General features: G+C 44.3%; 12 protein-coding genes and 1 non-coding gene across 13 annotated transcripts; 6 read left to right on the forward strand and 7 right to left on the reverse strand.

The window, feature by feature from the left end:
• Positions 1–105: 105 nt before the first annotated feature.
• Positions 106–1,305, forward strand: CYBJADRAFT_172702 (uncharacterized protein; the record flags this gene model as incomplete). Its single annotated transcript, XM_020216380.1, has 1 exon — positions 106–1,305. The coding sequence occupies one exon, from the start codon at positions 106–108 to the stop codon at positions 1,303–1,305; it is 1,200 nt and encodes a 399-aa protein (XP_020070975.1).
• A 142-nt stretch (positions 1,306–1,447) lies between these two features.
• On the reverse strand, positions 1,448–2,619 carry CHM7 (phosphatidic acid-binding protein CHM7; the record flags this gene model as incomplete). Its single annotated transcript, XM_020214866.1, has 1 exon — positions 1,448–2,619. A coding segment is annotated over one exon (1,172 nt), but the record flags the coding sequence as incomplete, so codon positions are not given.
• Positions 2,620–2,746: 127 nt separating this feature from the next.
• Positions 2,747–4,221, forward strand: HSM3 (Hsm3p). Its single transcript, XM_020217356.1, has one exon. It carries the CDS (start codon positions 2,784–2,786, stop codon positions 4,134–4,136), a length of 1,353 nt encoding a protein of 450 aa, XP_020070977.1. The 5' UTR covers positions 2,747–2,783; the 3' UTR covers positions 4,137–4,221.
• A 1,083-nt stretch (positions 4,222–5,304) lies between these two features.
• Positions 5,305–6,522, forward strand: CYBJADRAFT_162131 (BAR and SH3 domains-containing protein; the record flags this gene model as incomplete). The annotated part of the gene is made up of 1 exon (XM_020213667.1): positions 5,305–6,522. One exon carries the CDS (start codon positions 5,305–5,307, stop codon positions 6,520–6,522), a length of 1,218 nt encoding a protein of 405 aa, XP_020070978.1.
• PRP8 (U4/U6-U5 snRNP complex subunit PRP8) lies at positions 6,170–13,892 on the reverse strand. Its single transcript, XM_020217121.1, has one exon. The coding sequence runs from the start codon at positions 13,699–13,701 to the stop codon at positions 6,559–6,561; it is 7,143 nt and encodes a 2,380-aa protein (XP_020070979.1). The 5' UTR covers positions 13,702–13,892; the 3' UTR covers positions 6,170–6,558.
• A 216-nt stretch (positions 13,893–14,108) lies between these two features.
• On the forward strand, positions 14,109–15,163 carry TWF1 (twinfilin TWF1). Its single transcript, XM_020214867.1, has one exon. It carries the CDS (start codon positions 14,144–14,146, stop codon positions 15,086–15,088), a length of 945 nt encoding a protein of 314 aa, XP_020070980.1. The 5' UTR covers positions 14,109–14,143; the 3' UTR covers positions 15,089–15,163.
• Positions 15,164–15,182: 19 nt separating this feature from the next.
• ASR1 (ubiquitin-protein ligase ASR1) lies at positions 15,183–16,556 on the reverse strand (the record flags this gene model as incomplete). Its single annotated transcript, XM_020217122.1, has 1 exon — positions 15,183–16,556. The coding sequence occupies exon 1, from the start codon at positions 16,548–16,550 to the stop codon at positions 15,183–15,185; it is 1,368 nt and encodes a 455-aa protein (XP_020070981.1). The 5' UTR covers positions 16,551–16,556.
• Positions 16,557–16,582: 26 nt separating this feature from the next.
• RDS3 (U2 snRNP complex subunit RDS3) lies at positions 16,583–17,040 on the forward strand. The gene has a single exon (XM_020214868.1). The coding sequence runs from the start codon at positions 16,645–16,647 to the stop codon at positions 16,984–16,986; it is 342 nt and encodes a 113-aa protein (XP_020070982.1). The 5' UTR covers positions 16,583–16,644; the 3' UTR covers positions 16,987–17,040.
• Positions 17,041–17,087: 47 nt separating this feature from the next.
• Positions 17,088–19,214, reverse strand: SYT1 (Arf family guanine nucleotide exchange factor SYT1; the record flags this gene model as incomplete). The annotated part of the gene is made up of 1 exon (XM_020216381.1): positions 17,088–19,214. The coding sequence occupies one exon, from the start codon at positions 19,212–19,214 to the stop codon at positions 17,088–17,090; it is 2,127 nt and encodes a 708-aa protein (XP_020070983.1).
• Positions 19,215–24,655: 5,441 nt separating this feature from the next.
• Positions 24,656–25,457, reverse strand: CYBJADRAFT_184362 (mitochondrial 54S ribosomal protein mL38; the record flags this gene model as incomplete). Its single annotated transcript, XM_020217123.1, has 1 exon — positions 24,656–25,457. The coding sequence occupies one exon, from the start codon at positions 25,455–25,457 to the stop codon at positions 24,669–24,671; it is 789 nt and encodes a 262-aa protein (XP_020070984.1). The 3' UTR covers positions 24,656–24,668.
• A 310-nt stretch (positions 25,458–25,767) lies between these two features.
• Positions 25,768–26,507, reverse strand: CYBJADRAFT_167349 (uncharacterized protein). Its single transcript, XM_020214869.1, has one exon. It carries the CDS (start codon positions 26,410–26,412, stop codon positions 26,191–26,193), a length of 222 nt encoding a protein of 73 aa, XP_020070985.1. The 5' UTR covers positions 26,413–26,507; the 3' UTR covers positions 25,768–26,190.
• Positions 26,508–26,669: 162 nt separating this feature from the next.
• Positions 26,670–26,743, reverse strand: CYBJADRAFT_t88. The gene has a single exon. It is a non-coding gene; the product is annotated as a tRNA-Val (tRNA).
• A 171-nt stretch (positions 26,744–26,914) lies between these two features.
• On the forward strand, positions 26,915–27,469 carry RSA3 (Rsa3p; the record flags this gene model as incomplete). Its single annotated transcript, XM_020217124.1, has 1 exon — positions 26,915–27,469. The coding sequence occupies one exon, from the start codon at positions 26,915–26,917 to the stop codon at positions 27,467–27,469; it is 555 nt and encodes a 184-aa protein (XP_020070986.1).
• Between the last annotated feature and the right edge of the window lie 129 nt (positions 27,470–27,598).

The following is a 27,598-nucleotide window of genomic DNA, read 5'->3' on the forward strand; positions in this document are numbered from 1 at the left end:
AGTTCTTCTTCCTCTTCTCTTCACCACAAGGATGGATTAATTACTGGATATTTGACCTCTTTAACGTCTTCTTCTGTCAATTGTGCCTGTTCTGATGTCCATAGCATGCTACGCAATCACTCTTTGAAGTTTCCAAGGCGTAAACCGGTATCATCAGGTCCATCGGCATCACCAGCACAGCCATCGCCTTATGCAGAATCAACCATTGCTGGAGACGATGATGCAAGCTATGGTGATGCGAGCTATGAAGATTTGGTCTCAGAGCTGAGCTCGTTAAGAAGCTCGAACCCAAACCTACAACCCTTGTGCTCAAGGGCTGAGGACGAATTGGAGAGGAAGCCTCAACGGCCCATGAGTCTCGATGCCACAACGGCAGCTCGCTCTTCAGCGAGCCTATCAAATAGGTCCAGCTCTTCGAGTCATACAGGAACATCTTCTATAAGACACTCAGTGGGATCACCGCTCGACCTGAGACGGAAGAGTAACAAGGTCAGTAGACATAAGACTCAGAAGTTTTGGAAGTACCATATATTGGAGCTGGGTACATCTGATCTTTACTTGACAACAAATCCAACTCAGAGGCACCTGATGTGTCGTAACGCTCCAAGTATCCACGTGCAAGTTCAATTCCCTCAAGGCTCGAAAGATGGGGCTCAGGGTTTCAGAATGGTGTTCCGAGATGAACTGGAGAACTCTGTATTTATGACTATAACGAAGAGACAGGATGCTAGCTTCGTTGTTGATGGGCTGAAGAAGTTCGTGCTTGACGATGAAGGAGAAGTAGAGCCCGCACAGGACTTCATAGCAAAGCATTTCATGTGCAAGGAGGTTCCAGTTGATGAGTTTAAGCGTGTGAGACTTGAAATGGGGGATGTTAAGCCTATAAGGTATCAAATACTCGACACTAACTTGACTGTTGGCTCCGTTATACGTCAAAGACAATTCAGTACGAAGTTGAAAAATAAACGGTTTGTATATTGTCAGCGAGTCTCTCACACTACGCTCTCATTGTTTAGACCACATGAACTGAGGTTGAAGAAGAGAGTGTTATCCAAAATGAATAGGAAGTTAAACACAAATTCCACGGTATATCATCAAGAGAGCGACTTGGCGGACTGTTCCACCTATTATTCGCCTGAAGATGGGCTAACTTCCAAGACACCACTTGATGATTGTCCCAATAGCGACAAGCTGGGCTGGATCACAATATTTGAAGATGAATCCTTACACACAGTTGGTGAATGGGACACTGTCCTTGGGATGACATTAGCAGTAGGTTATTCAAAGACATTGGAAAGCAAATAAACAATGTATCTGTTCAGTTTTTTTGGCATGGGAGGGATACATCTAGTTGTGTAGTGGTTGATTCTCTTGCTCTATCTTCTCATTCACATTCTTCTCAGGCTGCTTTGAAGGTGCAATTTCCAATCCTTCTAGTTTTTTGGCAATCTCTTCTGTTTCCTTATCCTTTGATGTCTCTTCTGCTAGCATCTTCGCCAGTTCCTCCTCTACCTCTTCATCATTTACTTGCTCGTCCAATCTGGTGATCTCCTCAGTGATCTTATCAGCTGCGTACTTCTGATCTTCGATCTCATCCATTATTGCCTCAACACGTTCTACACCACCTAACTGGGTGTTTAAGCTCTTCAGAACAACAGAACCTTTCTCCAAGGCGTTGAGCAATTGTAAGTTTGAGGATGATTCGTCAATCTTGTACATCACCGACTCTAACTGAGTTAACGATGCTAGCTGTTTGCTCAAAGATTGCTCTGCAATCTTTTTAGATCTGAGCAGGTTTAAAGAGAGCTGTTTGTTGCTCTTATTAGCCAAAGATTGCTTCAGTTTTACGCTTGTGCTGTCAATCTTTGATTGCAGCTCGTTATTCTTGTCCTCTAATCTCTTTATAGTGGTTTTGATCTCACATATACCAATATCCTCTGGAGTGATTTCATCCTCTCCAAACTTCACAATGCCATCTCTAATCTGCACCTTGTGAAGGTCTCTTTTGAGGAATGTCAGCAATACTTCGTAGTCCAAGTCAGACAGTTGCCTCTTGACCCCTTCAACTGCTACTGGGTGTTCATTCAAAAAATGTCTAAGCTGGTCTTTCTCAAACAAGAGCTCATGACGCTTGTTGGATATCAGTTTGAAGAGTTCCTTCGTGTACCCCTCGAGCATGGATTTATTCACAAGCTTATCCGCTTTCAGCCCCTTCTTATCACTCAGCTTATAGCTTGTATCCCATACGAACCTGTTAATGGCCCATGACACCACAGGCTTCACCCAATGTTTAGCGTATATCCCATCATGCGATGACGTCCATACAGACCAGGGAATCAAATCACCGGCCTTGACCATTGTTTCCAACACCAGGTCAACACACATCGGCTTGCCGTGGTGTGCCAACGTCAATTCATCCAGCAACCCCGTGGTATCCAATACAAAGCAATTGGAGAGGTGCCCGCCATGGAACAACTGTTGAATAAGCAACTTCCACGCGATAAGGTTGGCCTCATAGCCGTCCGGGTTGATCTGCTCCAGCTTCTTGAAGTCTGAGTACAATGATGGGATTCTCGTCTCTGTGAAGAGTTTGTTCTGTGTTATTGCGTCCTGGATCATTGTCTTACACGCCGTGGGTTCTTCGCTGAGCGTCGTTCCCGCTGGCGCCCTGTGGGCCATAAAAGTGTTGATGTTTTTGTTTTCCCGTGCTTTGCCACAGAAATAAACAACAACAACAACAACAACAACAACAACAACAACAACAACAACAACAACAACAACAAATGGCTAACGAGCAAGAGCGCTTCCTTAAAGAGATCCAAAACCAGCTAAGCAGCGCGCTAGAGAACAAAGAGCTCGACGATGGGTACTTGGAGTCGGCTACGGATCGGCTTTCACTGGATAAATCACTCTGGGATCATCAGGAATCGTTGGCTGTTATAGCACAGCTGGCTGTTCGGCTGCTGAATGTTGGGAAGGACTACAACCTAGAGGCTGTACTATCGTTGCTGGATGTGCTCCTCAAGGCCTTGCCCTTTGAAACAATCATATCGTTGTTCCCCGTGGAAGCCATCGCCACAGCACTGCAATCGCCTGTACCTCAGGTTCAGTCCCTGGGGTTGAAAGTTGTGGGCAAGGCCCAGCCAGTTGATATCATCGCCAATACTGAGCTTATTCCACTCTGTGTTGAATTGTTTGCCAATGAAGGCTCAACTGTTGGCGTTGTCAACGATTTCGAAAAATCCATGACGGTGTTGGTGACTGGTGAACTGATACGCAGAAGGCTGTTGAGTTCACAGGTGTTGGGGACGCTACGTCGCATGCTGGCTAGTGTGAGTCTTCGTATGAGATTGAACGACCTCCTCTTGAAACTGTTCCAATACGTGAAACCGGGTGAAATTCCAGATGACTTGTACCAGTTTGACAAATGGCTTGACGATGACTTTTGGATCGTTTCCACAATTGATTTTTACACAAGCCTACTAGAACTGGGGAAGAACTGGATTGTGGATGATATTTCTCAATCCATAGTGAGCTTATCAAAGGAATTCTGCTCGCATGAACAGAGTACAGCTCATTATACCTTGAACGGGTTGCTTGGTGCCCTTTCAAGAACATCTATGGAATTAACAAAGCAAGTTGACGATGAGTCTGTTCACATATCGATTGAAGACACTGATCTACTTATAATGTTGAGCCCTGAATACATTTATGAGTATCGCAAGGATATAATCAAATCTCTGGGGCCACTTTCTGATCAAAATGCTGCAATTTATATCTCACTCATGGGCTCTGAAGGCGCGTTTAAACTGGCTGAACCTCAATTCCATTCAGGCTATCTCTCGAGATGTGACTATTTGAACTTTTTAATTTTCGCCTTGGGACTAACGTCCCATTCGTATACAAAGGCATATCTATTGACAAGTGCACCAAGTATAATGAATCGGATATTGGAACCTGGAAACAGAATCATTGAACCTGATTCCTATGAGCTGCGCAGAAGGTGTCTATCCAATCTCATCCAGGATGACCGTGAGTTGGGTGTTTGGAAGCAAAAGGTGTTCGCCGTTTGGCGTTCTATAACACAAGGTCAAAGCTTTAGGCCTGGTGTTGAAATCATGGATACCTCGCTATGACAGTGCACAGCACTGTAAGGTGTTTATACATTTATGCCAAGAACATAAACGTTACCATTCCTCTTTGTAAGCCAATTCACTACGGGGAGAGGCACTCTCCACGAGTTCTACACAAGAGACGTCGCCTCGTTGGTCAAATTAAAAGAGTCATCATATTTGTCTTCATCAAGCGTATTTATGTCTGTGTATGTAAACATGGCATCAGCTTCACTTCACTGGGGCCACCCCAGTGACAGAGAGAGCAATTCCACTGGCGTCACCAGCTACACCACTCACTTGGAGCAGGTACAGTTGTCTGGTGGACAGGAGCACGAGGCTCCACAGGAACATTTGGAAGCACAGGTGCAAGCCTTCTTAGGCTCTGGTGGAGGACAAGTGCACTTCTCACAGGAACAAGAGGTTCCGCATTTGCATGTAGTTGAGGATGGATCAGAACAGCAGCCCATTGTAGAGTATCGATATCTTTGTTTTAGTTGTTGAAGTATGGAGAGAAGGCAAAACGGGAAGAGAAATTAGGGGTCTGGCATCCCTTTATATATTCCCATTTCACGATAATAAAATTTCAACTCCGACCAGCACAAACATCGCAGAGGGTCATCGCAACAAAAAAATCAGCGAACTCGAAGCTGCGAGTTTACGTAATCAGACATGGCAATGGGGCCAAGCTTATGTAAGCATACATAGTGGTAGGGGCACATACGTATACCGACACGCTCACGGAAGCGAGAGCTGTTTTCGCTGGTGCGATGAGGCTCAACTGGTGAAGGTGGCGAAGAGTTATTAGTGCTGATTTCAGCAATTGTCTCGTGTGAAGTTGGCCAATTGAGTACGATTCGCTGGACGGGGTTTGTAATGTGGACGAATATTTAATGGTCAGGCCTCTTCTTAGGGCAAAACCGGTGCTGTCATTAGCCGGAGTGTAATCTTCTTACTGCGTCCTATGTATGTGGGCACCAAAGTACAACAACATCTACAGATGACGCGTGTGTGTGTTCCAACATGCCACTGTTTGTTACTGTGTGAGGCCAATTGGTGACGCTTTTGTGTGACTGTTGGCTCCATTGATTGTGTAGATATGCCACAAAGCATCTATGGTATGATTCTGTTGATGTAGGGGTTCTACAGCCGTCATCATCATCATCATCATCATCACTGGTTTTCCACACCGATGAGCTTCTCTAACCTCGATGACAGGTTCCAGTGTATGGTTCACGAATTGCGCAACGATACGGACTGGGTTAACTTCAAGAGGTCTTTGGTGAGGGCTCCCCAGATCATTAGACAGAAGTTGAGCACTGGTGGTGAGCAGTTACCGCCAGATGAGACGTTTGACCTGCTACATAGCAAGTTCATGGTTGTGGAGCAGCTGGTGAAAACATTGGACACGGAAGTCTCCAAGTATACAGTGCTTACGAAGTTGTTTCTACTCCATTCTGTGGGCATTGCTAAGGGCTTCAGCACAGTATTTGAGCCATCTTTGTCAATATCACCGTTAACAGCTTCGTCAGCAGATGCTAGGCTGCACAAGTGCTTTGAATTGACGGTGGTGATGGATGAGAGCTTGAGGTCGATACATGAAAGAGTTGAGCCGGTTTTGGACTTGATTTTGAACAACGCTAGAGAGTCTGTCTCAAAGTTGTTGGTGATCTGTAGAGGGATCAAGCATAGCATCAGAGAGAGAGACTTCATCATATTGGACGTCAACAGGTATATGGGCCATGTAAGTCTATTGGATAGCAAGAAACAAGAGAAGTTAAGCCTCAAGCAAGAACAGAACTTGGTGCGTTATCAAAAGAACTTGGAGCTTTCAAACATCAAATACGAAAGAATCAATTCACTGCTAAAGCTCGAGCTTCCAAAGTTCTTCGAACTGGTTTCAGGCTTCATACGCCCTTTCCATTTGACATTGTATTTCCTCCAGCTCAACATCTACTACGAGTTATTAGGATTGAACGAAACAGCACATGAGAGGTTCAAATTGAAGACTAAGGAGTGTCAAATGACTCCAAACGATTTTGCAATACATTTGATTGAGGACTATACCAAGGCTATTGGAAGCACTAAGCTGACGATTGATCATCTCATGATCACTAAAAGTGTTTTAGAAAGGCAGACCCTTCAGTTGAATGGCACTTTCAAATCTCTTTTGGTGAATGATACAACAGATGTTGAGTCACGTGCAGATACTCAAGCATCTATTAGAACACCGTTGAACTATTGTACGCTGAAATTCAACTATACGGCTCAGCAGGATGGTGATTTGTCATTTGTTAAAGGTGAACGAATTCTCATATTGGATCAAACCTTTAACAATGACTGGTGGAAAGGTGAAACATCAAATGGTATCATTGGTTTATTCCCAAGGAACTACGTTGATGTTGATTAAAGCTACCAATATGTATCTTCATTATAATAAATTGCTCTATGCGAATACATCTTCCTGGTCAGCTTCTAACGAATCACCACTTTCCAACTCGTTGAACGATATGAAATGATTAGGACGGTGTAGTTCGTTGTAAAAGTCCAACGGCACATCGATTTTCAAGTCATAGTCCAATTCCTTGTTAAATCTCATGCCCATGAAGGTGTAGTTCCAGATATCAGTGGTTGGAACGAGGAAATTACCCAGTATATTGCTCGTCAGGATCATTTGACAACTCGTACCAAAATCAACTTGAAATCCTGGTGGAGAAAGATCCATATTTTTATTCTTCTTCCCCCATTCGTAACCTTCTTCACTCAAAGTGTAAGCACTCAAAGTGACAGAGCCTGTAGTTAACGCAACGTTGAAATCAACAAGACTCGTATCACCGTTGCTGAACAGTTTGGCATGTGTGGTCACATCAGCAGCTGGCATATAGTTCATCTCCTGTGTTTGAGTGTGGATCCATCCCAGTAATTCCAAATCTTCTGTCCATTCAGACTCGCACAACTTGCCCAGCTGAATAGTAGTCAACGTGCCCATCTGTGGTGGTATCACGATACTCTTGATCTCTTTAACCTTATCATTGTCAGCTGGTGAGACACCGTAAACGTAACCACCAATCTGTGTGCGTGTGTCGCTAATCTGTATAAACTTCTTCAACAGATTGTTTGGCATCACATACGTGGTCTTCTCCTCAACAAAATCATCAGAGTTTACATACACATTCTTGGTCCGCATGTGTAACAAAGAAGCAGAGATGGCGAGTTTACGCCATTCAGTCTTTGATGTGAATGTCTTTTGTTCGTAGTTTGAGGAGACATGAGCAATGATCTCTTCACCTTGTGCGTTACGTGTCTTAACCTTCATGGAAGTCAGAGCCTCATCGTTTTGACCTTCAATTTCAGCAATTTGCTCCTGTCTCTTGGTAGATGGTGCTTTGATGTCTTGACCCAGGATCAAATCTCTAATCTCAGCCTGAGTCAATGCAGTAACGTTGATATTGTGCTTTTTACCATAATCAGCAAGAATCAAGTCACGAAGCTGTGTTTCAACAGTGACCCACTGATCATCGGTGAAGGAAGGCCATATATGATGAGCTTCAGTGATGACAGAGCTATCCGGATGAAGAATCAACTTGGTACGCTCTGTGTTGATACTCAAAGCACGCAACAACAAAATCAAACGGGAAAATGCAGTATATGAAGAGATAGACCTTAGCCAATCGTCGTACAGGTTGAACAGCACCATCTGTGGTTCTGTAGCTTTCAAAACCATATCGTGTAGCTTATCAATTTTCAGTGCAGATGAGAATGGAAGACGCAACTCGGATGGTCGAATCGAAGTGTTTGGATAGTCCAGCATGTGAACTTCAAGAGGATCCAGCATGGCACGTCTAGTGACGATCAGTTGTTTGGGATGTTCCTCTTTAGGTAAAGAACGCATCAGGGCAGCAACTTCTTCCGCAGTCTTCCACTTTGCAAGTTGACTCAATCTCTTTTGACCTGCCCAAACAGATGTATGGATGATCTTCAGGAACAACTGTCCAGTCTTCGGGTTAAGGATGAAGATAGCACCATTTATTGGTTTGGTGGTCATGTTTCCCTCGACAGTTCTGTGCACGGTAACACGATAGACATTGGTATCATCGACAAAGAACTGAATATCGTTGCTGAATAACTCAGCATAGTTGTTCGAATTCAAAAACGCCTGTTGCGGCTGTGCTTGGTACAACTGAAGACCCTTACGGATACGCTCACGTAAAACGTACAACGACGGATTCACCTTCATGATTGTCTTCATGGCACTCTGCATCAGCTGTTTAAATCCCGGGAACCAGGTTCCATAGGCATCATACATGTTGTATGCCAAATCAACACCAATGAGAATACCAGTTGGAGAAGGGTAGAGATCGTCGTGTGTATAATCCAGGAATTTGGATCTCACATAACGGGAGATATCGTGAGAGTCATAATCACCATAACGGAGCTGAACATCAATCCAATACTTGTCTGTCTGGATGTAATCCATTTGATCATTTGTATCGTGCAAAAGAGATGGTTTGCAGGAATTCCACCTATACGTACCGTTCAAAGTAATGTCTGCAGCTGATGAGTTCATCTTGTAAGACTTTCTTGGATGAATAGACTCCTTCTGTACACTTTCAATCTGTAAGACATCCATCTCCCCATCCAGAACCTGACAAAGATCAAACACGATATGTTCATGAATCTTCTGCCATAGATGGGCACGGAATATTTGAATCAGAGAGATCTTCAACGTTGGGATTTTACCATGAAGGAAGATACCCGTTAAGTCCAGTTGCACAAGGAAACCAACATAGACATTCGCACGATTAATCGTTGGTGACCACCAAAGAGTGAAACGACGATTTGGTATTTGACTTAAACCAGATCTCTGTGCATTGGTCAGCTTTTTCATCTTCAAGGAGTCTTCAAATCCACTTCCCTTCTCCCAGAACAAACCTTCCCAAGAATCAAAACCAGTGCCCTTGAACAGTGTATGCTCCAAAATTGTTTCGATACCACCCAATGCCTGGATCACATCAGTACGATAAGCATTCATGTTCCACAACTTACCATCATGATGGTTGTTAACCCACCAAAACTGATTGTTCCGATTCAAAGAGTACATCTTGAATTCCTTACGGATCCTGTGACCCTTGTCATAAGCTAAAGTGTGACGGTCCTTCTGGAAAAGTGTGCTGATTCTTGGAATACCCTTGTCCCAGGACCCTTCCAGCTCTTCAAACGCCAGACGACGGTTTTGTTCAATAGCTTCTTGACGTTTGATGGCATAATCAGCCCATACTCTTTGGGATTCCAGAAACTCGTTCTCCCACGGCGTAATATATCTGAACACAGTTGGTATCATTTTGTCTTCAGCAAGTGTCATACCTGAACGGAAGTGTGTGATACCGGTATCCGTTTGTTTTGACCAGGAGAGATCGGAAGCTGGGATTAAAATGTGGGAAGCACTCAGCATACCCAATCCTCCTAACTCAGTTGGTGTGTAAAACACCGCTGGTGGGAAACGAGTTGGCATCTTGGAATTGAGACCAGCCTTGATACGATTCTGAATCTTTGTTTCACACTTAACAAGAACATCCAATAATGACTCGGTGGAAACAACAGCCTCCCTGTAATAGGTAACCAGGCCTAAAAGAGCAGTATTCCACCTAGCTGCCACCTTTGCAAACGCAACTGAACCCGATGACATCAACACCTGTCTGATTCTGTCATGGAACTTCTCAACGTCCTCTGCAGTGACTTGGAGGAACGCCTTTGCTGTTCGTTGTTTCGTTGGTCTTTCCTTAATGTTGTACACATTATTGTAAGTTAAGTCCCACACTCCTTCTGCAGAATGTGTCACTTCTTCCTTTCTGGAGTTTGGCAAGATTCTCACTTCAAAACCACACATAGAGAATAGCAAGTTTGGATTGTCTTTGGAGTATACAGAAGCCAGGGCATCATCCCATTGTATATTAGCAAATGCCCTCGGAACACGCCCTTGCATCTCCCAGAAAGTAGCTCTTCCCAGGTTCACATCATGACGCATCAGCCTCATTCGAGAATCCTTAGGCCAGCAACGACGGTTGTTGTAACCAATGATGTTCTCAAAGTTTGGATCTGGATTTTCAGATAGGAATGCTTCAATGAGATCTTGACTATCTTCCTCGTCGAACCGGAAGAAGATATGAACTTTGTCAATATAACGAGAATACAGCCTTATTGGGTTGGCCTTTTCCTGTTCTAAAGACTTGAACTGAAGGAACTCATTTGGTGCATCTGGGGGCCCGGCAATCTCATTGGCTCTATCAAGACCCAAGAGCATCAAATCAAAGACGAGTCCGTAGTATTGGAACACAAACGAGGAGAATTGTAATCCTCTAATAAGGCCATACTTGTTTATATGGCTCATGTCCTTGTATGTCAAGCTGACGTTGTTCTTTGCTGTAATGTAGTCTGCCATGTTTGAGTCCATGACCAATCTTAGAAGACGATTCAGTAGTGTGAAATCGACTTTCTCTGCTATCTTGTCCAAGGTGAATTCGAGCATCACATCACATTCACCCTGAGATGTTTCCCAGACTTCATCAACGTTGTTAATTCCTTGACACCACTTGTACACCAGCATAGGAGGAATCTCCGAGTCACTTGGCTTGATCCAATTAGGAAATAAGCCCCTCTTATCAGCTTCATACCACAAGTATTGATCAAGATAGGCATCGGTTATCTTCTCTAAAGGATCAACATCGTATACCGGTGTTAACTTATGATAATTGTCCATCATCTCAAGACTCACCTCTTTGAAAACACGTTGAGTCAAAAGAAACTTCTTGACACGGTTTAAGCACTCATGTGGATTATCATATGCCTGTTCAATCAACGCCAGCTCCTCACGTTGTGATGCATTCAATCTTCCTTGTGAATTATACTGCTCTTTCAAATTCTCGAGTGCTAGAACAAGGAGTTTTGTATCATGCTTGTACGTCAAAGGTGGGAAAGGAATAGGAGAAAAGTTTCTAGTCTCAAACCAATTAACCATCGTCTTAAAGATGGTTGTAGCCTGTTCCGGCGTTATTGCTGGGCCATCCTTTTCGATATTTTGCTGACGTTCCTGTTCACGTTTGATCCACAGTCTTGTCAGTCTTCCCAAGTTCTTTCTTGCGACGGTTTTTTCAACAGAAGCACCACGTTTAATACGTTCTCTATTGTAGTGTGCTGCAGAAATCCATCCATCAGCCTTGGCCTTGATGTAACGTTCAATGATTTTCACAATTGGCTCTGGGAGGCCTGGGACTCTCCAAGGGATATTAGCCTTCCAACACCTCCAGGCCTCCGTCAGGTGTTGTAGAATGGTCTTGGTTTTATTCTGTTTGATTCCCTCTGGAATCATATCCAATATGTCGTTCATAACAGCTGCTCTAAGCTCCAAATCATAATAGGCATCGGTTCTCTGTTTGGTAACGGTTTTGGCCACCTCATTAGAACGACCCTCGAACTGACGAGACAACAGATTTGCTAACCACCTCTCGAGTAGTGGGATAATACCTCTAATAAAAAAGATCCAAACTCTCCAAGCAGGTTGCCAAAATCCACAGCCCGGACCCTTTCCAATAATGGCATTAAACTTGTTGTAAACAATGTGCTTCAGATCCTTACAGGCACGGATTTGATGCATGACTTTATACTTGTAACGGTAGATACCTGTCAATTGACCCAAATGGTTCAAAATGTAGTATATACCATCCGCTAACTGAAAGGCATCGACATTTCCGAGACGGTACTGAACTTGTGCATCAACAAGAAGTTTGATAACTTTCATTATTTCTCTCATCAAATGGAAAGCATTACCAAATCTAGATTTCTTTCTCTCCTTTGTAGTCAGAGTCTTTGTTGGTTTCAAGTTGAAATTGTAATCAAGATGCAAATAGGTCAAGCCCTTTCTATGAATCAGCAAATTGAGCATATTATGTCCTTGACGACAAACCTGGAGACCGGCTTCAACCCAATCAATTGTTGTTGTTTGGAAGTACTTAGTATTCTTCAAACTTTTCAGCAACTGAACTTTCTTGTGGTTTGATGGAGGCACCTTGTGTAGTTCATTAATAACATGGCCTTTGAGTAACTTTTGGTATGAAACCCTTGTCTTTACTGGCACATCTCTTGGAGATCGTTGCAAGAACCAGCTTTTAACAAGTGCAACATCTTGAGCTCTTATGGTTTTACCTGAACGACGATTGAATGGATAAGGAGCCCACCAAAGTTCAATAGCATCTGCAGTATCATCCATTTCAATCTCTTCCTCTTCAAGGAATGGATGAATGTTAGGAAGTGCAAATGCTTCAACATCTTCACCGTTGATATCAAATAATTCAAGCTCAGAGTCTGTCTTGGTATTTTCGACCGTTCTAGGTGATATTGGCGCCAATGCTGGGTCAAAGTAGAAAGCAGGTAAGTCATCATCCTCCCTTTTGATGAAGCAATTGATTGGGTCTGCGTACCAAGAGATCTCCACCGATCTTGGAAGAGAATTATACAGCTGAGGATACGCAACCTTGTACTCTGTTCTGATTGGGATTCTAAAGATGATTCTGTCGATGGAGTTAAACTCATTAAAGTCTTCCTCTTCCACTTCTTTGAATAGGGGTTCAAACTTTGGACCTGCTGGTAATGCATTGTTTAAGGCCTTTGCAGTGAAGAATGACTTCTTATCAAAGAGATAATAGTAATTCTTGTTTGTAATCTCAGATATAAGAGGTTTGGATAACTTGTAGAGGTTGGCCATTATGGGCAATGTGAGGTTCCACTTCTTGTAAGAGTCGCCGTTGACAAATCCAACTTCATCAACAAGAGGTTTAGCATCATAGAACCAGTCGATCACATGTTCATCGTCAACTTCATCTAGCTCAATCTGTATAGGTTCAAGAGGTTCAGCGTCTTGTAAATTTTCAAGCCAGTTTAAAGGAGGCTCCTCATCGTCAAATGGAGGGAATCTCATTCTCTTGAAGTGTCTTCTATCTCTCTTTTCTCTCCTCATGGCTATCCACATTGTGGACCACTGTGCTGTATAAACGGGTTCCACAACTCGTGGGATCTCATTGACAAAAGTAATAGCACCGGTAATGTGGTATAGTACTTTGACCTCTTTGACATCTTCCCAAGGTTGTGGCATGTTCTCCAGCAGTTTCAAAGCAGCGTGTGGCATGAACTTCAAAGACCCCAGATATGATCTCTTGTCAGCGGAGAACTTTCTCGACGACATATCTGCATGGTCATTGATGATCTTTCGAAGGTGTTCTGGAGGCATATCAACCTTCTGAGAATGAACAAAGCCACCGACTTTTGATCTGATCTCGGTGTAACGTTTCTTCTGTATCTGTAGCCACTTACGCTTTCTGGATTCAAGCTCGTCTCTATGGGATGTCGATGGCGACTGCGATTGAACAGAAGATGATGGTGGTGGTGGTGGTGGAGGTGGTGGTAAATGCCCTGAAGGTGGAGGTGGAGGTGGAGGCAAACGCCCTGAAGGTGGTGGTGGCGGAGGTGGTAGTCTTGACCCTCCATTTGGTGGAGGAGGCGGTGGTTGCCATCCAGGAGGTGGTGGTAGCTTACTCATCGTATCAACTCAGTATCAGCTCCAGACGCAATGCTTAGTCTTCTTCCTCTCCGTCTCTTTTCCCTCTCGTTATCTCAGTAGATCTGGAAATGGGCTCAGTATATGCCACACAGCTCGTCCAGACGATGAAACAATGTCTCGGCTCTGTGAAACACTAGCGAGAGAGCTCTTTCTTCACCGTATTCAAGATGGTTTGGTTTGTTGATGTTTATGTTTTTGTTTTATACACAGAGGGCGGCAGAAAGAAAAAATTAATCTGGATATAAACACCCGGACATCACATTCATATTGGTATGGCCACGCAATCGGTACAGACAGCATAGCATCAACACCCCCGGAACGGTGTTCCCGGCAACAACACTTTAGAGCTTTAGGGACATTATTGCTAGCTTTCATTCGCCAATCAACGGTTGTACAATCCCACTGATATACACCAGTTACTATGTCTACACAGTCCGGTATTACGCCATCATCTGAATTCCTCGGATCCTTCAAGAAGTTTGTTGAAGATGAGGCTCCGATCCTCACAGCAGAGATCATCAAGGAGGTTATTGAAGTTGGAGACGTTATTACTGCTACGCCGCTATCGAAGGCATTTGACGCGCTTCAGTCTCAATTGGACGATTCCACGCCAAAGTACATTGTTGTTAGACACGCTGATAACAACGTTTATACGTTCATCTCCTACGTGCCCGATTACGCTGCCGTTAAGGACAAGATGCTGTATGCGTCGTCCAAGAACACGTTGATAAGGCAGTTGGGCTCTGAGCTGTTTGCCCATACTCTGTTTTTGAACAGCTTGGACGAGGTCTCATACGAGCACTGGAAGCACTCGGTTTCGGGTGGGTCGTCCAATGCGTTGAGCAAGGAAGAGAAGGCGTTGAATGAGGTTAAGGAGTTGGAGCTCGATGCAAAGATTCAATCCGCTCAAAAGAGGAAGCTCGTCGCTCCTACAAACAGTTTGAACTTCAAATTGCACGCGAATGCAGAGGTTCCAGTTGAAGAAGGTCACTTGTACTCCTTCAACATTGACCTGAACACGGAAGAGGTGTTTTTGTCCAATTCTGCGTCTTTAAACGACGCTAAGGAATTGCCTTCCCTCATCTCCAGGGATTATCCTCAATACAACCTCCTCAAGCTCAACGGGAAGACGTATTTCATCTTCTCGTGTCCTTCGGGCTCCAAGGTTAAAGAGCGTATGATGTACGCCTCAAACAAGAACAGTCTCATCAACCATTTCAAGCAATCAAACACCATTGACAAATCCATTGAGATTGGTGATGCGGATGAGCTTGAGCTCTCCGAGTTTAGCAACGAAAAGAAAGTGGAGGAAGACCAAGGTCATCTCAAATTCAGCAGACCTTCGCGTCCAGGTCGTCGTAGATGATGCTCTTTCACTCGATCTTTCATCTAGTGTACAGAAAAATAGTCAATAGATACAACACCATTACAATGTTCTCCATTATATCATCATACATATGTCATAGATTCATTAGCTCCCGTTCAACGCCTTCATCTGCTATTTGTTCCAGGTTTGAAACCTCCCCGTTGAGATATGCCTGGTATAAAGCACGACTCACACGCTTATTTATCTCTGTGTATTGGTGTACATCCACTGTCCCATCTTTGAACTTTGGTCTGAGTCTATCTCGCACCATCTCCTGCAACGTAGTCTTCTGTTCCAGTGCAAGTTCAGTGGTGTCCATCTTCCACTGTCCCTCTTCGAAAGAGGCCTGGAACGACGATATGGAAGATGTTGGTGACTGCGGTGATTGCGGTGAATGAGGTGACTGGGACGTGGTGGTGGATATACCGATGGGCACCACCAGCTCTCTTCTCGAGCTGTGTTTCATGTCATTAACTATACGTCCGATTAGAGAGTGAGATGCTGGAGGAGCATGGCATTGCTGTGCTGTAGATGAGCATTGTGTCTCTTGCACCTTCGCTGACCTACCTCTCCTTGATGGTGGCTTTTGCTTGCGACCCATCGATGAGCCAACGCTTGTCATCGAGGCTCCTGCTTCACCTCTTCTTACCCTTTCGAACTGAGACCAGGCATTCTGCTCATCAACGGAGCCTGAGCTCCTCTCCACGACGGTTTCCTCCATCACGTGCACGCTGGTGTCCCTGCCATAGTCCGTCAGCATATTGTACACTCTATTTGTTCTCTCACTCATCCTGCTTCTCCTGAATAGACTCGTTCTCTCGGTCTCCTGGCGTTGTTCACTCGAGCACATCGGACACATCCAGTGTACGCTACTGCTCAGAAGCCCAAGACATGTGGCATGGAACGTCGATGAGCAGTCACAGCAGCTCAGCACGTGGCCAGAATGCCTATCGCACAACATGCAAACGTTGTATATGCCAACAAGCCTCTCTATCCGTCTCTGAACCTCGTCCCTCGGCACCGCATCATCAGCCATCATCTCATTCTCCTCAAAGAACTCCTCTTGAGGAACAGCAGCCACCCTTGTGGGGCGGCACTGCGATACAACCTCACCTCCACGGGCCACCGTTTGCACCAGTGAGAACTCAGAACGACATGTGGGACAGTGATTCGACTGGCTGCGCCAGTGATCAATGCAGTGTGTGTGGTAGTGATGCCCACATGGCTGCAACCGTGTTCTGGTACCCTCGCCAAATGGCTCCAGGCAGATGGTACACTCTTCCATGGAACCTGTGCCTGCTTGTATCTGTGTGTAGCTGTGTAACTGTGCTGATGAGGCCTTGAAACCCCCTGCCTGTGTGAGTATCAATTCCCTGATTACGTCTTTGTTGTATATGGGCTGGATTGGTAGAGGGAAACAGTGAGGGAAAAACATCAACACAAAATTCCATCGCCATGGCATCCGCCATCGCAGCCGCCAGTAGCACAGCACTAAAGCAGGCAAGCCAACGCTCTTCTGCTTCGCTAAACAACGGTATCGGGGACATATCACGGCCATGTCGCGCCATCAGTTCGATCTTGTGATGTGCTTAAAGCAACCAGGGACCCACATCGGTCGCCTGTGCGAGAAGTGTGATGGGAGATGTCCGATGTGTGATTCGTTTGTGAGGCCAACGGCAAAGGTACGGATCTGTGAGGAATGTGCCTTTGGGCAAGGAGCTGAGAAGTGTGTGATCTGTGGAGGCCACGGTGTGAGTGATGCGTTCTACTGTCACACGTGTGTCATGCTGGAGAAGGACCGGGACGGGTGTCCCAAGATTGTCAACATTGGGTCAAGCAGGATGGATGTCTTCTATGAGAAGAAGAAACAGAGGCAGATGGGGGAACTACAGAACTGAGGTCTTGTATAGATTGTATATGTAATGATAATCGTGACATCGTTATGTGTGTATGTGTGTGTTTATATGCTGTATGTGTGTTTTTGACATGCCGTGTGTGTTCATATATAGTCATAAAGTATCAACTTGTCGATGCCTTCACTCAGAAATGAGTCCTCCAGGAGTGACTCGTCAGTGCTGCACTCCAACACCTTTGAGCAAGCTTCTCCTTCGTACAATAGTAGGTTCATGTAAACTTGATTACGTTCAATCTCATACCATAACCATTCTAAACGGATGTTCAGAGATTGGAAGTAAGCCATCAAGTTCTCTCTCGTCTTTGGTGAAAATGGCGTCGCCAGTTGAACGTGTTTCTGTAACGTTAGAATCTCGTCAATCTTCGCCCTGGAGTTTGGGATCTGTGCGTTCAGCTTTTTCAACTTGTCTTCGATCTTGATGTTTCTGATGGGTACAACCTCGCGGTTTAGAGGTTCGTAGCATATTTGACACATATCAATCGCAGCGACGTAATTGATCGCCAATACCCAATCTGACATGGCCTCCAATGTCGGACAGCTGAACATTTCCCTCTTGTTCTTACTAAAGACGTTAAAAGTATGCCCTTCCTCCTTAGGACAAGGACATGCAAAGAGGCCATTCAGTGGGAGTTTGAGGCATCTGCTCAGGGAGTTATCGTTATCAACGGTTATGAAAAATGGTTCTGATTTGTTATCTTCTCCAGACAGTACTCTCTCACGATCATCAACATTCATGAAAGCCAAACTTTCGAATAACAACAGCCCACACATGGTTAGGATACCAAAATAACGCTTGGACACCACTTTCACGCCGTAGTTTCCCATCGTTAAGAACTTGTTTGACACAGTCTCCTCCTTCCATATCTCTGCGATCTTTAAAACCCTTACACAAACCATCTCTGTAGGCTCTGATTCTTCAGATGTAAACATCTCAGTTTTACCGGTAAGCCAATTGCAATCCTTGTTAAACCTCACATATATTGCGTTGCCCGACCTCAAAGTGTTTGTCACATGTTGCAAATAATCATTTGTGAAAGCATGAATGGAATTGTTCGTAAATGGGTTAAAGTCCTCTAAAGGTTTCAATGGCAATTTCAGAGTGTCCAGCTGATCTGTGGCCATCAAAACGTACGGATCCGATGAGTTTGAGGCCGTTTGGAAAAACTGAGATGCTGTTGATGACACGGATCCTGATCGTTGTCTAGTTCTCTGTGTGCTCAGAGCCTCCAAGTTCAGCGAGGAGTTCGAGTTAAATATCATCTTGGGTAAGAGGTACAACGGTTGTGGTTGTGGTTGCATCAGTAATGATTGTGTGATGAATTTTGTATATGTGATGTTATCGTAAAAGTACTCGAGCAGTTCCTTCCCCAGGAATGAGTTATCCGTCACGGACCCATCAGTGACCCTTGAGTTCTTGATGAACTCCTCCTTAGTCATCTTGTGCTTGTTAGATGCGTTAAAATGATCTGTTTGTAGAAGCATTAAGGAGAACGTCAAGAAATACACCTGGTCTTCATTGTTCCAGAGCTCACAGTTGCAGGCGTAGTAACGACGGCTGAAGGCATTCAGCACACGATCGAGCTGCTGTGTTTCCTTTGGCAGCTCAAACTCAAAGAGAAACTCACGCAGCGCAACATCGAGAGACTGTGCTTCAAAATTGAGCGTATCCATATACAACTTGAGGCACTCCTTCATCACGTCAGTGTCCGTTGACGACAGCTGAACAAGGGCCGTCGGCGTGTCTGCTTCCACCATCTTCTCGACATAGGTCTCGGGCGTATCATCCTCAGACATCGTGATATCTGATTTCACTGCAAAGATGGACTCCGTGGACGAGTCGGTCTCGAGCAGCTTCCGTGTTGAGAGCATCCCGCCCAGAGTGCGGACAAGCGACCTGCTTCGCTTCCTGTGCAAGTCACTCTCTATCGAGCCAACCGTACGAGATCTCGCCCTCGCCAGGTTCCGTGGTGATCTGGCTCCTGGACTGTCCCCTCTCATAGGAGGCGTCACCACTATCACCGGCTCTTCAGACATTAGCTGGCGTTGCGGAGACGTCGGTGTCGACGTCGGTAGCTTCACCACCTTCTTCTGCGTAGACTCCTCGGTGGAGAACGCTCTGCGATGCTTCCGGAAGAACATAGAAGGACGCATCTTCAGCTCCAACCGCCTCAAGTTGAGAGGTATACGCTTGGTATCTGTATCTGTTGACATGATGTATTGCTTTCTTCCCCTATCATCAATACAGTTCCTTCTCTTCCCTTGTGTTTTACCCGATCCCGGCTATTCCCTATGACTCTGTACTATTTCACCCCCTTCTAAGTCACCGTCCCACTTGTTCTCGTTGCCGCCTCGTGTGAATTGTGATACGCTCTCTTGTTGATGCTCTTCTGTCAAATCTTCGCTTCTGAGAACTGGTCAAAAGGGGAAAAATACACAGCAAAGGGCCTGCCCGCCTAGCGTGCCCGCCTAGCATTCCCGCCTAGCATTCCCGCCTAGCGGAACGACAACAAAGCAAATAGGGGATGCGCGTTTCGCGGTGGATACCGATCTCTCCACTAATGCCCACAGAGTGTGGAAGCACTCGCAGGCAATCGTGTTTTTAGGGCCATTGTTGGTTTTGCCACGCGCACGCAAAAGTGATTGGTGCAACACTTTAGCGTCCACGGCCCCCACAGTCTACCGTGGTTGGCCAGCTAACAGGAGTGCTCTCCCCACGGGTTTGTAGAGCTTGGACACCGAGGAAATAGAGGACGATGGTGGTAGTCTGGATGCCTGTTACAATGGAACCACGCGGGAAGCTAAGGTCTGTGGCAAATGGAACGAGAGAGCGTTGTAGAATACAGCCATCGCTCATGAGCTCTAAAGGAGAGATGAAGTGTGGATCCATGTCTTTTGACAGAATGAAGTTGCCGGTGCAGAGAATATCCATTTTACCGTGTTAGTTATGCCTACGTGAGCCAATGGCGAGGAACCGTGACCAATTCCTGGGCTCACCTTCGAATGTGGTATAGGCGCCCCATGGCATGCAAACTTCTAAAACCGGCCTCGGCAGTACTGGTGGAAGTATGCTCCGACGCCCTTGAATCTCACTACTTGAGATATGGACAAGTTTGGCTGCCCGATCAGGCAAACCTGGTAACGTGTTACAGCTCTGTGCTGGTGCCGTGATGGGAAACTATGACACGGTTCGTGTGGGCAGGTTATAAGCTAAGGAGTCTACAGGGTGGGTTCTACTCACACAACACACCACACACTACGCACCAAAAGGCTGTAGCTCTATATGAAAAGCTTGCCTTATGTATCGTAGCCTGTTTTTAACTCCAGGTTTGATGAGCCCCGATGACTTATTGAGCCTCCTTGGACCAAAACCTCATGCGCCCCCACCTTAATCGCGGTCCACTCTAAGAAACAAGCAAAAAGTGACGAGACTCTGCGATTAACCTTAAAGCGACCCCATAGTAATCCAAAATAGTTGTACGGTACTATGTCAACGTCATGCCACATAACAAGATCATCAACCAGGGGATCAACCGTGTGTCGTCATTGATCATTATCCACTGGTTATCCACTGGTGATACTGACGTGGTGTGCTAAAATGACCTCTGTATAATTGCTTGAAACCTGACGAAAATAGAACAAAGAAAAAAGTTTTCTGGAAAAAGAACGCCCGCATAGGAAACTGCTGCAAGGATGGAACTTCACCTTACAACCGCCTCCCAGCTTCGCTTTTCCACTACATCCATTTATGAATTGTAGAAAGGTAAACTACATGATAATTAGATTGCTAACTTAACCCAACACCGGTTAATAAGTAGTATTGTGTATAGACAGAACTAAATAGCAATAAGTCGTCCTGGTATCAAAATAATGGTATCGGGATGGTCACTTGTATCGCTCCCCTTGCTGGTGTGACTATGCAATTGATATAGCAAAGAAGCGTATGCAGAAAAATAACAGAAACAGGTTGTAAGAAGTCTCAGACTCCAAAAATGCAAAGGATGGAAAAATCAAAGTAAGAGCCAAAGTTGGGCCTCACATGCAAAGATACGTGAAAACGCAAAGACTGAGCTTTCTTGGGATCAACCCATGTAGTATGTCTCTGTTTCGATGTGTGTGGTTGTTTGCGTTACAACATCAACGACATTTACTGTGTTGACGTTGTTAACATGGAGCTCGATTGGACCTGCTACTGCTACAACAGCAGAGAAGGCAAGAGTAATGACTGTGGAAAACTTCATTGTTTTTTTTGTTATAGTAGTGTGATCGTTGTTTGAATGTTAAAATACTGGTCAATAGACAGTAAATGCTTTGTTAAGTTTGAACTTGGTGAATATGGATGATGGAGAGATAGTAACGGTCAGACGCAATGGCATCTTGAGAAGGGACAAGTCTTTTTTATATACCTCGTTGAGATTCCAGAAAGACAATGAGATCCAAAAGAAATCAATTTACGGACCCACCCGGCATGAGAGAATTTTCGAGGCGTTTATGCTCCTTCATGAACAAGGATCGCCTCGATGCACATTCATGTATGTTCTATCAAAAAATTGATTAGGCGGCATTGCATAAATAGCGTTTAATCGCGCATGACCTTAACAACTTTATGAGCCTTTAAAGCAAGTTCAATAAAGAAAACAATTTTAAGCGGTCGCTCTAAGGCCAGAAAAGTAAGGCTCAACAAGAAATGCACGCGTATGTGCCCTGGTAACAAGGAGGTTTTGAACCAGAGCTGGGGATGTGGGAAGAGCAAATTCCACTGTATATCGCCATTTTGGACTCAGGCCGGGAACGACCAATTTTGCTCAACAACAAAAACTAAACTCCGATAATGGCTATGCAATTCCCGTCAACAAACCCTAACAATTGCTTGCTATGTGGTGTTACCTATATATCACAGTATGACTCTGTAGTTGTAGATTACAGGGTTGTTGAACTGTTGAACAAAATGACGGCCAGTATAGCCATTATTGCTTTAAAACGACAAGATGAAGGCTTTCACTCCCATTTGGCCGTTCAATCTACGCTATGAAGTCTGTACCTTTGCTGAAACATCAGAATATTGATCAATAGTAACTTCGGGGCAATGCTCCCATCATACTGCAAACTATGAAATCCGAGATAATAACATAGCTCTTTCCGAAACTAGCCCGCTGACTACTTCTAGGCTACGGCCGCAAGACCGCCTTTTCCGCTCAGCAGATCTGTAAGTGATTACGCCTGTCACTGTCGAGAACTAGTACACAAATTTGCAACAATGTACAACCTGAAACTACAGGCTCTGAAATTCAGGACATCCACATTCCAGTACGGGACTACTTGAAATTAACGATGGACAATTTCTAAGGACCATGTACAGGCTGTACATGTCGATTTCGCTCTCTGAGGCCTACAGCAGCTTCCTGTTGTTGAAGAACAAGCTTCGAGAATGTTGAAAATTTTTCACGTTGCATAAACTCGAAGTAACTGTTTACAAAACATCAGAAGTTGTTATTGTCAGCTCTGAATATCCCAACATATTCAGAAGTAAAACGCTACTTCACAGTATGTAATAAGGAATTTTACATAACTTTCTGTGGAATTACCAACTATGATAAATAATCCATAACTTCTAAATTACGTTTGTCATCTTTGTAATCATCGCCTTTATGCTGATCAAATGCTTACATATACATGCAAGTCTGTACTAGGCCAGAATATTCTCGATCACGCATCGGAAGCACTCGGGGCTCACACAGCCTAAAGGTTGACCTGAAACAGAAACTCGGTGCCAACGAAGAACTTTGAGATTGGTGCCCGGGCTGTGATCGATAGGAATATCGTGGAGTGTGCGCTGTTCATTCTGCACTCACACCCCGCCACGAATTTGTCTCTCAGAAATGGTTGAAGCACATGCGTTAAGGCGGTCTACTTCTGTACGTTCTCCCTGCTAGCATAACGCCTTTGTAATAGTTTTCCCTAGTAATTGACAAAACTTGTAACGCTCAAACGTTACAAAACATTCACACTTTATGCTCAATTAGTTCAAAGATCAACATTGCTATTGTTCTACAGAAATGTGTAATCCACCACCTTTTCTCAAATTCCGTAACTGCTTGCTCAACTTTTCAAACTTATCCGATTCCAATATTTATGCCCCACAAATTGTACCGTATTTCAGTTCGTGATTAGATCGATCAGCACAAGCTATGCACTATAAGCGTGTATCACACTCGAAGGGGCCCAGCCTTGGTCATTAATACTTCGTATACACGAGCTCGACGCGAATGCGCCTCTGCTCATTGCCCTTCATGTGATTTTCAACAGCGTGTCATGTTCCATGTGTGATCTGACTCGTTTCGGCTGTGACCGGATTAGAAATTCCTCCTTTTTATTGGCCAGATCTCAGATATGCAAGTGGCTGCAGTGTGGTGCATATACGCTAAATTTGCGAAACAATTATCACGCCTTAATTCTGTGTTTCAGACGCCTCGTGAGTTTGTTTCACCCGCATGTGCATGAATCGCTAGTGAAAAGAATCGCCTCTGGGGCGCCTCTGCATCGCCTTCAGGATTCACGAGATTGTTCCCAACGGTTTACGAGTGCCCTTGTACTTACCCGAGAGCTAAAACTGTCAGGAGATGACCCCAAGTCAGGTCGAAGAATACACTTCTATACATTTCTATAGACAATTCTACATTCCGTAGCCTTACAGATTGTGAGTAGTTACGAACCGGGGGACTTCTAGAATTCAAGATCAATATTTCACCATTGACAGTGCGTTAAGTAAGCTTTCAGATACAAGGCAGAATCTATCATCTAGCAAATAATCTCTTCTAGACCTTTGAGCATCCGAGGGCAGGGACCTTAGCAAGCGACTAATGCTTCTTACACATGGACGGCTAACTGTTCTTTGAGCCTCAATGTTAAAATACAATCACCAGCTGATGGTGTTGAGCACTTTTTGGACATGCTCTGAGAGTATATCTTATGATGTCACGGTGTTCCATCAGGCAACTACGACAGAAACGTCGTTTAATGATGTAAAACTTTCCTCAACGAGTTCTTCAAGTGAGACAACAGTACACATATGTGCTTTCAGTTTTCCAAATCAGGGTTTATTGTTAACGTCCAATGTATAACTAGTGTATTCGAAGAACATTTCCTCAAGAATGGATCCTATTTGACTTACAAAAGAACATTCTCAGTGTCCTAACTTTGTATAAAATTGTGAAGCTCACGAGTTACACCTTCACAGCAGATGCTATCGCTCACCTTCGTTACTCACCCTACAGAGTTCACTAACAATGCATGCAATTAACATACTGAAACACAACAATTGAGCGGCTACTTCCAAATTCTCAAAGTACACCTTGGTTCCAATGATGTCTTCGCTTATTCCTAGCTCAGGCGTACGTACCCAATAATGTCGTGGGTCGTATAGGACGTAGATCTGTATCTACTGTACCATTAGGAAAATTATTTCTTGCAATTTATGATTCTCAATGGGCCATAATTTATGTGCATTTCCGCAAGCTGTACTCTGTAGCATTCGTAGTCATGTCCGACAGTGCTGGAATATTGGCATAGCTCTTTTTTAACTTCCACTAGTGATTGACATGTTCGTAGTTTGTAAATAGTAAATGCAGCAGCCGCAAGTTTTCTTCTTCATGTTGATAATTATCCTCTTTAGGTATCGTAGAATAATCCCTCATCAGAAGTTGTATAATAGTTCAACCCGATAGGTTGTAAGTCATAGTAGTCTGCCCAGTCTTGAACACCATGTCCCTGTATCGTCGACCCCCAATTATCTCTGAACTTCAACCTCTGTAGAGGCTGCATTTTACGAGGTTGTCTGAAGAGAATGAAAACAATCTGATGGACACCATCTGGCTCAGTGATATAGGGCGGTACGTATGGGACCAAAGTGTCAGCGTCATCCTGTGGATCAAAACCTACCGTAAAGAATTCAGCATTCATCGTAGAGTCGTTCATAGTATCTCTGTTTTTGAGACTGCCTGTCTTGACGTTCTCCTTATCGACACGCATGTTCACCCATACCGCTCTGGCGCTTTGTGAAGTCTTTGTCATATCCGTTACCGCCAAAGTGTAATAGCCATTCAAGAAACTCCAACTAAGTGGGAAGAACGACTCAAACGATACAGATGGCATTTCAACAACGTCCAACTGAGAAATGTAGTTGCCCTGTTTGACAACAAACTCGCCGTCGTAGAACTCCACATACAACCGCCCTGGTGGCTTGAATCGATGGAGGTACCGCTGTAAGATCCCGCCCGCTTCGAGTCCATCCAAGATATCCTGCGACTGTGACTTAAACTGTGGATGAACTGGGTATGTTACTTTCCTCTCGAAAACAATCTTCTCGTCAACAGCCTGATAGTGGAAAGCACAAACAATTGATACCAGCATCAACAAAGCCGCTGTGCGGAAGAAAGACAAGTTGTTCGTAAATAGCATCGGGCCGGTAAGTGTGGTAACTTCTGAGCCGCTTGTAGATGTTTCCAAAGCTACAAATCTATTTTGCATATAGTTTTGACCTTATCTAGGCCGTAAGCGATTCGCGAGTTTAATCTGTTGAACCGGCCCGCCTTACCTCAACGTCTTTGTTTCCTGAATATGCGGCTTGTGCGTGGAGCATTGTCGATCAAAACACGCCTTGGAAGTTTGTAGTGAGAAGTTGGGGCATCTGAGGCTGATATTACCTCCACGTTCTTGCCTTGTTTGATATGGATATGTGTGTAATTTCTTTTCAAGGTTGTATACATGTGTGGAGTCGGTTATAATTTGGCATGTGGTATTGAAGATTTACCTGAGTTTGAGATTCTAGACAACACCAGAAATACGAACGACAATGCTTTCGAGTAGCTATGGTGGAGACCTTCCTCAGCTCCGGATTGACCTGTATTCGTGAATGACTTCACCAGGTGTGTCACCCGGTGCTACCAACGTTGATCTGTAATACAAGTTTGTGGGGATCAGATCAGGTTCACGACATGGACTTTTCTTCTCATGGCGGCAAGTTCATATGACATGACGCAATACACGTGAAGCTGTACTTGAGTCTATGGCTCTGTTAACAGGTTCAAACTCTTGGAATGCGACGGAAACGATAAAGCTGATCCCTAGTTCACTTGTCGTTGGGAAGTATTTGCTGCAATAGCTCTGATCAATGGGATGGCCACTTCTTTCGTTAAGAAGTGGGCTGTCTCTGGCGGTCGATACGAGCATGTTCAAAGGATCTCACGACCTCTAGTTGGTTCCTCACTTTGAAGTACAAATTTTCTTCAAGGTCAAAGGGAGACACATGTTCTTCATTAAGACCCACTTTGACGGGCGGGTCAATCATAGCGGAAAGGAAAAAATGGCTTTTCATCCAGGATACCTTCAACTGTCTCTCCAGAATGTCTGTCATAAGCAGGCGTAATTACTAGCCACTGTCCGCGAAAGTGAACATTTTGGTTCACTTTATTGTTCTGCTGTTGACATAGACTAGCATAGACAATATTGAATTGTCAACAAATACATGTTAATAAATACATGTTAACCAATGCGCAACATGGGTGAAGCTCTCAAGATCAACTCCCTGTTGTACAATTACCATTACTAGTACGCTAACTATGCAAATCTGAGCGAATTCAAGGAACAAGGTTTCAAAAAAGTTTCAAAAAATGATTTCGCCCAGGATCGAACTGGGGACGTTCTGCGTGTTAAGCAGATGCCATGACCAACTAGACCACGAAACCATTTTCGAGATCTCAAATTTCTAACACCTCTCCGCTGAATTGTATCTGGTAGGACCACTAAATCCTAACAAATCTCAGATGAAAGGGAAAAAACTTTCACCTCTAAGCACAAAAGGCGATGAGATGAGGAGCCTGTTTGAGTTTCTTTAAGCTCCTTCCCACCTTATAACAATGGGTATAGTTCCAAAGAACGACAACAGCACGAGGCCAAACTCGAACAGACGCAGAAGAAAGAAAAGAAGAACCGAGGATTTCTCGGATTCCTCAGACTCTTCAGATTCATCCTCATCATCGAGCTCTGATGATGATCAAGACCATACTGAGGAAGTTCCACCTAGTGGAGAGGTTGATCAAGATGGCGATTTCGTATTAGAAGATGATGAAATTGCGAATATTGGCCACCATGATGAAGGAGAAGCAAAAGAAGGAGAAGACGATTCAGCTGGTATTAAGCAAAAGGTAAAGCTTATCAATTTGACCAAATCTGCATTGAATGAGGGTTCCAAAACCTTGGATACGAATCAGGTGGAATCATCGTTACAAAAGGGGAAAAAGACTCTTGAAACTGATTACCTTTCGTTGATGTTTAACAGTTATGGTGATGACATTGACAAGTTAAGAAGTGCGCCTGATTTTAACGAGAGAAGTTTAACCGTTTTAGCAAATGCCTTGAAGAACGGTAGCAATATCTTTGACGAGGATACATTACTAGCGATACTCAAATAGAACAAGTATTTTGAATGGAAAGGAATTAGTGTTGTGCTATAGCAATTTGTTATTATACTGCTTACTAAAAAAATAAATTAATTATCAAATGGGTTGGGTAAACGTACGCAACTTAAAACAGAGTAAATC

This window comes from Cyberlindnera jadinii (assembly GCF_001661405.1).
Source record: "Cyberlindnera jadinii NRRL Y-1542 unplaced genomic scaffold CYBJAscaffold_5, whole genome shotgun sequence".
Classification (NCBI taxonomy): Eukaryota; Fungi; Ascomycota; class Saccharomycetes; order Phaffomycetales; family Wickerhamomycetaceae; genus Williopsis; species Williopsis jadinii.